Source organism: Neomonachus schauinslandi, unplaced genomic scaffold, assembly GCF_002201575.2.
Source record: "Neomonachus schauinslandi unplaced genomic scaffold, ASM220157v2 HiC_scaffold_1365, whole genome shotgun sequence".
NCBI classification, from domain to species: domain Eukaryota; kingdom Metazoa; phylum Chordata; class Mammalia; order Carnivora; family Phocidae; genus Neomonachus; species Neomonachus schauinslandi.
This window is the reverse complement of record NW_025410055.1, coordinates 1-9,359: the sequence shown is the minus strand read 5'-3', so window position 1 is coordinate 9,359 and position 9,359 is coordinate 1. Positions and strand designations below refer to the sequence as shown.

General features: G+C 64.7%; 2 protein-coding genes across 4 annotated transcripts; one reads left to right on the top strand and one right to left on the bottom strand.

Annotated features, from left to right (window-relative positions):
* Positions 1–38: 38 nt before the first annotated feature.
* Positions 39–1,469, top strand: TNFRSF6B (TNF receptor superfamily member 6b; the record flags this gene model as incomplete). The annotated part of the gene is made up of 3 exons (XM_021688056.2): positions 39–327; positions 444–647; positions 1,052–1,469. Coding segments are annotated over 3 exons (777 nt in total), but the record flags the coding sequence as incomplete, so codon positions are not given.
* Positions 1,470–2,594: 1,125 nt separating this feature from the next.
* On the bottom strand, positions 2,595–9,312 carry ARFRP1 (ADP ribosylation factor related protein 1). 3 transcript variants are annotated; one of them, XM_021688039.1, is made up of 8 exons: positions 9,230–9,304; positions 8,582–8,680; positions 8,280–8,367; positions 8,013–8,095; positions 4,425–4,506; positions 4,148–4,218; positions 3,352–3,452; positions 2,595–3,281 (listed from the first exon to the last, which is right to left on the bottom strand). In XM_021688039.1, exons 2-8 carry the CDS (start codon positions 8,672–8,674, stop codon positions 3,194–3,196), a joined length of 606 nt encoding a protein of 201 aa, XP_021543714.1. In that variant the 5' UTR covers positions 8,675–8,680; positions 9,230–9,304; the 3' UTR covers positions 2,595–3,193. The 3 variants fall into 3 exon arrangements, with proteins under 3 accessions (XP_021543714.1, XP_021543721.1, XP_044768285.1); XM_021688046.1 differs by lacking the exon at positions 8,582–8,680 and having other exon boundaries at positions 9,230–9,247; XM_044912350.1 differs by lacking the exons at positions 2,595–3,281; positions 3,352–3,452 and having other exon boundaries at positions 4,200–4,216; positions 9,230–9,312.
* Between the last annotated feature and the right edge of the window lie 47 nt (positions 9,313–9,359).

Below are 9,359 nucleotides of genomic sequence, written 5' to 3'. Positions count from 1 at the left end.
AAAAAAAAAAAAAAAAAAAAAAAAAAAAAAAAAAAAAAAAGCTGCTGTGCAGCCAGTGCCCCCCAGGCACCTTCGTGCGGCGGCCCTGCGGCCGGGACACCCCCACGATGTGCGGGGCGTGCCCTCCACGTCACTACACCCAGTTCTGGAACTACCTGGAGCGCTGCCGCTACTGCAACGTCATCTGCGGGGAGCGCGAGGAGGAGGCGCGGCCCTGCGAGGCCACCCACAACCGCGCCTGCCGCTGCCGCCCCGGCTTCTTCGCGCACGCCGGCTTCTGCCTGGAGCACGCCCCTTGCCCGCCCGGCACCGGCGTGGCCGTCCCCGGTGGGCCGGGGGTCGGGGTGGGCGGCGGGGCCGGTGGCTAGGGCCTGGGACGTCGGCCGCCACTGGGGACAGCACCCCAGCTCCCCCTGACCCCTTCCTCCCCGTGTCGTCCCCAGGCACCCCCAGCCGGAACACGCAGTGCCAGCCGTGTCCCCCCGGCACCTTCTCGGCCAGCAGCTCCAGCTCCGAGCAGTGCCAGGCCCACCGCAACTGCACGGCCCTGGGCCTGGTCCTCAACGTGCCGGGCTCCTCCTCCCACGATGCCCTGTGCACGAGCTGCACGGGCTTCCCGCTCAGCACCGTGGCGCCAGGGGGGCCAGGTGAGTGGGGGGAAGGGGCCAGGGGAGCGGGGCGAAGGGGCCAGGGGAGCGGGGCGAGCGCAGCCCTGGAGCACGGAACATTTAGCTGGCCTCTGCGGTGGCACCAGTGATCGCTCTGTGGTTTCGGCGCTGGCAGGTGGTGCTCTCCTCCCCCCGGGGAAACGGAGTCCCAGGGAGTCTAAACCGCTTTCTGGAGGTCACACAGCAGTGACGTGGCATCTCACCCCTGCACCCTGGGGCCCCTGGCCTCTCCCAGCCCCGTGCCTGTCCCCCAGCACTCGCGCACCTCCTTGCTGGCCTGGTCTTCCTCCTCTGCCCTGAACCCACGGGGCAGGGACTGCTCTCCTGGGTGTCCCCCTGGGGCAGACGGAGGCCTCGATCACTGCATCCTGACCCTCCCGCAGGGGCTGAGGAGTGCGAGCGCGCCGTCATTGACTTCGTGGCTTTCCAGGACATATCCTCCAAGAGGCTCCTGCGGCTGTGGCAGGCCTTGGCGGGCCCAGAGGCCCAAGGTCTGGTGGCGCCGAGGGAGGGCCGCGCGGACCTGCAGCTCAAGCTGCGGCAGCTGCTCGCGGAGCTCCGGGGCGCACAGGCTGGGGCGCTGGGGGCGCGGCTGCTGGGGGCACTGCGGGAGGCCAGGCTGCCTGGGCTGGAGCGCAGTGTCCGCACACGCTTCTGGGTGCACTGAGCGTCCTGCCCCCCCGTTTATTCTGCTCCCAAGCTTTGGCCCCACATGGGCGTCACCCCCATAGCACCAAAGTAACCTCAACTGACCGACTAGGCTCCTGTTGCACTAACAAAGTTTATTTTTTATAAAGCCGTTTTGTAAAATGGGTTGTGTGAAACCGTGTGTATCTCCGAAGTGCACGGTGGGCACATCTGGTGGGGACACCCTCCCGGGTGGGCCCTCAAGCTCCCCACGCTTCCTCTGCCTGCTGGTCACCCCAAGTGGGACAGACCCTCGATGGGAGGGATCGTTAGAGACGCCAGCGGGTAGCAGGTGCATCCCTTCCAGCTGTGGACACCACGGACGTCCCTGAGGCTCGCTCCATGACCCCTAGGTCACGCTCTGTGGCTACGACAGTGTGGAGGGAGGGTCACACCAAGTCTAGGGGCTCTTGCTGCGGAACAGGACCCAGCTCGGACCAGGCAGCAGAGGCCTGTGCCCTGTGCCGCCAGGAGACCCTGCCCCCTCACCCTGCCCCTCCAAGTGAGCCCCACCCAGTCCCAGCACTCAGGGGATTTCCCAGGACTTCCCAGGACCGGAAGGGCCAAGGACCCCCCCCAGGCTGGGTGCGTCCCACCCCTTTTCTGGGAAACAAGGCTTTTCCCCTCAGGCAGACTCAGAGAAGGGCTGGACGGCTCCCGAGCAGCCTGGGGGACTCCCAGCCCGCCCCATGGGCCCTGGAGCCCCGTGCTGATCCCCATGAGTCACCTCACCTGCAGCTGCCTCCCCACCCCCAGCCCTGACTCAGCCTTTCTCAGCAACCCCTCCCAGGGCCCCACCAGGGACCGGACCTCCAGACAGGAAGCCACCAGGTGCCCGGCTCTGGCTCAGCCATTCCTGCCGAAGCAGGAAGGCGGTGCCCAGGTAGGTCACAGCTCCAGCCTTGGGGGCCCCTTGTGCCATGGCCACTGTGCCCAGACAGCCAGGAGTCCACAATCCAGGGTCGGGTTCCTGGAGGGGCGATGGCCAGCAGCGACTCGGACCGCCATCCTGGACACACCCCAGCCAGTAGCTGTTGCCAGCTCCAGCGGGGCCACGTCGGGAGGGTCCCCAGGACCAGTCTCACCCGGGGAGGGGGCCCTGTTGCCAGGCACAGGCCCGGAAGCGGGTTTCGAGACAGCTTGTCCCTCCCCCCAGCTGGGAATGAAGGCCCAGCACAGCACCAACCTGGGCTCCACGGGAACCCCGCCCACCTTCCCAACGCCCCCACCGTGCACCCCCCACCCCCAGTGTGGGCAACTGGCTGTCCCAGATCGGCCACAGACAGAGAGGGAGACACTCACTCCTTCCCCTCCTGCTGGGGATCAAAAGGTGATGTCAGCCCAGTGGACGATCTCCCGTGCCCCATCCTGAGGGCCGAGAACCCAGGGCCCTGCTGGCCTCCAGCAAAGGGGGCCGGGTCTCCCTCCCTCAAGAGGACACCAGCCCATCTCCATGGAGACCGAGGACAGTCATGACCCCAAGAGCCTCCCCCATGGGGGGCTGCACAGAGCAGCCCCAGGGAAGCCCGTTTCCAGACAGGACTCCCTGGGAAAGGCAGGCAGGGCTGCTGAGGCAGCAGCTCCAAAGGGAGACCTCACCCCAGCAGGCCCGGCAGGGGTCGTGTGGGGGCCCTGCTGCCCCGACTCCCCTCAGCAGAAGCCTCCCGATACCTACACTTGTATGGACACAGGGAAAAGTTTGTCTTAAAGAAAAAACAAAGCAAATGAAGAACCGAGAGCCAAGCAAACCCAACCCCCGGGACTGGCAGCGGGGAGCTGGCAGGAGCACTCCTCTGGCACTCAGGGATGTCGTGGGCACCCGTGGGCACCAGCCACGCCTACGTGATGTCCCTCTGCCGTGGTGGCCGGTGCACGTTCCGCACGACGCACTTCACCATCCACTCGATGCCCTCGCGCACCCCTTTGCTGTGGAGACAGCAGGCGTGAGGGGGGGCCGGCTGGGGCCCCCAGCCCCCGGGGCAAGAGCCCCACTCACCCCGTGAGGGCCGAGCAGGCCTGGGTCAGGCAGTCGCGCCTGCCGATCTTGGAGGTGCAGTCGCTGAACGCAGTCTTGATGTCAGGGATCGAGAGGCAAGTCTGGGGGAAGGCGAGGCAGTGAGGAGCAGGGTCCCAGGCACTGCAGGAAACGCCCTGGCCCCTGGGGCAGGACATGGTCTTGGTGGTGAGGGGCTGGGCTCAGGGCTTCTCTGCCTAGAGGGCTCCTGCGACGAGTGGTCTCAGCGAGAGGAAAGAGGTAGCACCGAGGGTCCACAGGAAGGGAGGGGCAGACCAGACGAAGTGACCTCCAGTGCCTCTGACCCAAGGGCACACGTGCTGCAGAAACAGGCCCCGCAGAGCCTCCACCCCTGCAGACTGCCACCGCGCAGCCACTGCCCCGCAGAGCCCCCCCCCCCCCCCCCCACCCCCCCGCCGCAGCCCCCCCCCCCCCCGCAAAGCCCCGCCCCCGAGCAGACTGCCACGGCACAGCCACTGCCCAGCTGAAGCAATCCCAAGGGGGGCAGACCGGCCAAGGTTGGAGCGGGCTCCCACCCTGGGATCCCTTTGTGCACTGGGTCTCCCCACCACACCTCCAGCCACTCCAGGGGCAGAAGGACAGGCCACACCTGCCCTCCTGTGGAGAGAAACCTGCACCTTGGGAGGGCTCTGTGCACCTGGGACACACATGGCTTGGAGTTTCCAGGGCAGGCAGGCACCCTGTCCCCCAACTCCTGGCGATGGGGCACGCTTACTCTGGGGACCACAGGGTGGGGATGCTGGGATGAGAGGCTCACCTCAACGTCCTGCTTGTTGGCCAGCACCAGGATGGGGACACCGTCCAGCGCCTCACTCGTGACCATCTTCTCTGGGGTGCGCAAAAAGACAGCAGTGAGCACCCTTCACCTGCCTCTGACTGCCGAGGCCTGCCCACCTCTCTACAAGTTTGCATCTCACTCTTGGCCACGGCCCCATCTGCCTGGTGTGGGCCCGACCTCCAGCCAAGGTGTGCTCCAGACACACTGGACCTGACCATTCCCCAGCCCCTCCCAGCCCTCGCCAGGCTGTACGTACCAAATGCTCGCTTGGACTCTGAGAGCCTCTCCTCATCCGTGGAATCGATGACGTAGATGACGCCGTGGCACTCTGCATAGTACTGGGGAGGAGAAGAAAGGGGGTGCTGGGCCACAGGCACTGGGCCACCCCTCCCCAACTGGAAGGCCCTGCTGGGGTGCCTTTAGGGAGTGAGAAGGTAGGGCGGAGTGGCGATGCAGCTCTAGATTCCTTCAGGGAGGGCCTGCTGACCTTGGGCAGGGGGTGGCCACCACCCTCTGTCCACTTCCCAGGTGCTGTGCCCCCAAACTCCACTTCAGCATCCGCTCCTGAAAACCGCCCATGACTGCTGGCCCAATGGTGGCTGGAGAAGAAGGATAGGACTTGGGAGCTGGAGCCCAAACCAAGCTGGTCCCCACACAGTTCTGGAAGGGGAGAAAGGACACTAACCAGATCACATGCCAATGTGGACAGCAAGCCTGGTGACCATACCACTGGTAAGTCGCAAAGACCACCAAGGGGAGAGGCAGGGCTAAGGACCAGGCCAGCAACATAGAGCTCTGAGAGCTGGACTGGAGCCAGGACAGCGGTCAGTCCTGGGCATGCACACGGCAATGGTGCCAGAGCCCAAGGCCTGGGGAAGAGTTCTGTGTAGACAAAACTGGAAAGATGCACCAAGTGGGGCCTGTGAGGGGTGGGCCCCTGGAGTGTGGGGATGGGGGATGCAGCCACAGATTTGGTGAGTCTGCCATCTACCCCAATCAGAAACGAAGACTGGAAGTGCCCACATCTGCTAAGCAGACAGCAACATCTTTGCCCCAGCTGTCATGAGAGCCCAGAAACCTGGGACACCCACGTTACACATGACGTGACAAGAGACAGGACAAGCCAGCAGCTGGTGAACGAAGACCCTGGAGAGGAACAGGCCTAACAGCTCTGGGAAATTCTTGGGGTGTAACCAGGGCATGCTGAAAGCTCCCACCCCCCACGTGAGACAGGCTTTGTATCTGCGCTTGCTGCAGAGAAGGAAGCCCAACACAGGTGGCCATCTGGGTTCTGCAGGCCGCCAGGTCACCCACACAGCAATTCCCCTAGCCTACACGCTGGGTGATGGGGGGGGGTTGCTGCTGCAGGTGCTCTGGCTGACCCAACAGCAGAGGTGTCCATGGCAGGAAGGGCCGCTGCATGGGGCTGGCAGCAAGCCCAGGGAGAGGATCACCTCACAACCCCTGCAGTGTGTGACCCGGCCCAGGCAGACGGGTGGTCAGGTGATGGCCCGGCAGTGGTGAAAGCAACGGGAACTGGACATGTGGGGCTGAGCGTGAGCAGGACTGAGGGCACAGCAGGCTGCCCCGACCCCAAGGCAGCATGACCCGTGGCCACGCACTGGACATCTTTCAGGTGTGGCCTGGAGAAACAGAGGCCAGCAGTGCCCCCTGTGGCAGGCACAGTAGTCCACCAGTCTCCTCTGTGTGGGAAGCTGTGGCCCAGGGCTGGTATGTGGACAGACCCCCGGGCAGCAGCACACAGCCTGGGTGGAGGCAGTGGACACAGGGAAGGCCCACCGGTCATCCGCCCAGGACAAAACGAGAGCAAGCCCAACACAGCAACCCGGTGCCAGACTGTGCAGGCGGCCAGGTCCCAGGATGCAGCATCTGGGAACAGGGGAGGAAGCAGGAGCTCCACTTCCCATCCCTCCTGCTGACCCACAGGGGGCTCTGCTGCCCCTCCTCACAGCTCTGGGCCCTAAAGGGTTGGGGGCATGGTCACCACCAAGGCACCCCTTTACCAAAGACTGGGCAAGAAACCTGCTGAGTCACAAACCCTGGCTGCCTGCTGGCCATGCTGGACACCGTGGGTTCGGGGACCAGCAGAGACCCAGCCCTGGCAGGGATAACTGACCCCAACAGCGGAGGCAGGGGGCCCGCTCCATGGGGGGCCGGGAAGCTCATGAGGAACCCAGAGGTCACCCAGAGAAGTGGGGCTCAGCAACCAGGGGTTCAGACTCCTGTGACGAGCCACACCACCGGCAGGTGTGGTAGCTAGGGTGGAGGACGCAGCCCTGGAGAAGCCGTGCCCCAGGCAGAGCTGTGGGTGCAAGCGGCGGGCAGTGCGCCCAGTGGATACAGGGGACGAACCTGTTGGCTCCTGCATGATGTGCTGGAACCCACCAAGAGCCCCCTCCCCAAATCACAGATGCCCAAGGCAGCGCACCGTGGTGATGGACCAGGCGTTTACGAATCCTCGCCAGCTTGGCCTGATGTGGGGCAGCTGTGAGGAGCAATTCTCCTCCAGGGGTCCTTGCTGGGCCACCCACTTGAGCTGACCTGACCCTTCCCCCTGCCCAGTCCCACGTTCTCCCAGCTCCCCTCCCAGGAGCTGGTCCTCAACACACATCCTGCACCCCAACCTCCATCTTAGCATCTGCTCCTGAGACCCTCGTCTGTGACAGAATGTCCGGTCCTATTTCCCTCCCCACATGGGTCTTGGTTCAGAAAAGCAGGCCCTGGGGCGCCTGGGTGGCTCAGTCGGTTAAGCGACTGCCTTCGGCTCAGATCATGATCCTGGAGTCCCGGGATCGAGTCCCGCATCGGGCTCCCTGCTCGGCAGGGAGTCTGCTTCTCCCTCTCCCGCTCCCCCCTCTTGTGCTCTTTCTCTCTCTCACTCTCTCTCTCAAATAAATAAATAAAATCTTTAAAAAAAAGAAAAGAAAAGAAAAGCAGGCCCTGGCTTCGCTCTGCCTCAGCCCAACCTAAATGGCCAGAGAATCTGTTGGTGACCTTCTAGCCACCAAACAGAAACCACAGCAGACGTTTTAGAGGCAGACTGGGAAGAGGTGACTGGGCCCCAGCTGCTGCAGTCACACCAAACTCAGGACCTGGACGCTCAGTTCTAAACACACTCACAACCAGTAAGTGTCAGGGTGAGCACTCCTGCGCCTCCAGAATCAGGGCAAGCGAACCAGCACCGCCAGTGTTGGGACAGGCCCATCTGTGCCCCCAGTGTTGGGCTGCACCAATTCCACCAGGAGGGGGCTGCCTGAGGCAGAGGCTAGGCCTGTCCACCTCACTGCTGGACCACAGGGCCAGGCACCAGCCGAGCTGAAAATGACCACACTGTTGGAGTGCCTGGGAGGAAGAGCATCACACTGGGGTCCCAGAAGTGCCCCAAACCTATGTGAGGGAGGAGGCAGTGGCTATAGGCCTCTGAGGACACCCTCCCCTGATGGGTCAGAGGCCACCACAGAAGGCAAGTCCTAAGGCAGAGGAAGGGGGCCCAGCCATGGAGACTCAGGCCCCAGTGGTGAGGCTGAGCATCCCGCAGGCATTGTCCCTTCCCCACATCTGTCTCTCGGCCATCTTTTGTCTTGTCCTGTGGTGATTAGCAGTAAAATCTCTAAGTCAAAAGAAACCGAGTGTGTCCTTGCTCTTCCAAGAAGGACGTCGGACCTGGACTAGGACTAGGGGGAACCTAAACAACAAAGCTGCTGACGGGAAAGAAACAAAGGGAATCTGCAGCCTTCTGAGGAAGAGGAGGACGGGCGGAGGAGTGTCACCTAGAGAAAAATGGCAGCGCATGGCCGGGGACCACGTGTGGCGACTCTCTTACCTTGTCCCACAGAGACTGCAGCTCTTCTTGGCCCCCTAAGTCCCAGAACATGAGGCGAGCCTTCCCCACGTCCACAGTGCCGACTGGGGAGAGAGAAGGACGGGTGAAGCCGGGGCCCTGGTCTCTGACGCGCCACCTCCCGGCTCCGGGAGAGGGACGAGCCGCTCTGGGGCTCCGGGATTGCGGGGCCCACGGGGGCTGCTGACCATCTGCCTGCTGGCCTGTGGGATCGGCCCCACAACCCACAGCCCTAAGGGACCCCCTTACTGTTCAGACCCACGGTGGTAGTGATCTTGGACAAACTCATCCCCTTGTAGTTCTTGTTAAACCGAGTTTTTGACTGCTCCAGGAACGTCTGAGAAGAGACGGACATACAGTAGATAAGGCCCGGATCCTTCCAAGCCTGTTTCCAAAACATCCCTCCTCCTTGGGTCTTTTCTACAGCAGCAGACCGGGACTGGCCCGCAGCCTTCAACGGGGTTGGGATTCTGTGCGGACATGAAACATGCAGCGAGGGGCATGGATCCCGAGAGCCCTCGGAGGAGTGGTGACCAGGAACAAGCACCAACCGTCTTGCCGGCATTGTCCAGACCCAGGATCAGAATGCAGTACTCGTCCTTCTGGAACATGTACTTGTACAGGCCCGACAGCAGCGTATACATCCTGCCCTGTGCGCCGGGAGACACGGGTCGTGGGCCGACCCGGCTTCGTGCTCACCCCGGGGGGAGGGGAGGGGGCCCCCATGCCCGCCCCCCAACTCCTCCCCGGGCTGCCCTCTGCCCGGCTCCCCGCCATCACTCCCGCTCCACCCCCGCCCCTCCCCGCGCATTCAGCTTCCCGGAGGCGGAGCAGGTCCCGATCCCCGTCCCGGCCGAGACGTCAGGCTTCCCCGGGCTTGGCGGCGCCCCTGGCCGGGCCCCCCCACCCCCCCACCCCCAGCAGATGCCCGGCAAACTCCCAACGGGAGCCCCCCGGCGCTTCCAGAAGCGGGGCTGCGTGGGGATGGCGAGGCGGCGGCCCCTGAGAGGCCGTGCGGCCGGCAGGTGGCGCGGACCGACCACGGCGGGAGGCCGCCCGGGCTCCCCGCGCCCGACCTCCGACGCCCAGCCGGACACCGGGTCTCACGGCGGAGCCCCGTCCGCAGGTCCCCGCCGCGCCCGCGGGCCCGTGGCTCGGCCCCACCCGCCCGGGAGGCGGCGACTAGCCCCGCGGCCTACCTCGCGCCCGTCCGGGCCGCGGAGCCGCCGCGCTCCTGACCCCGCCAACCCCGCGCTGACCCCGCGCTGACCTCGCGCGGCGCCCGATGGGACGCAGGCCGGCGGCCCGCGGAGGGCGGAGCCGTCCCGG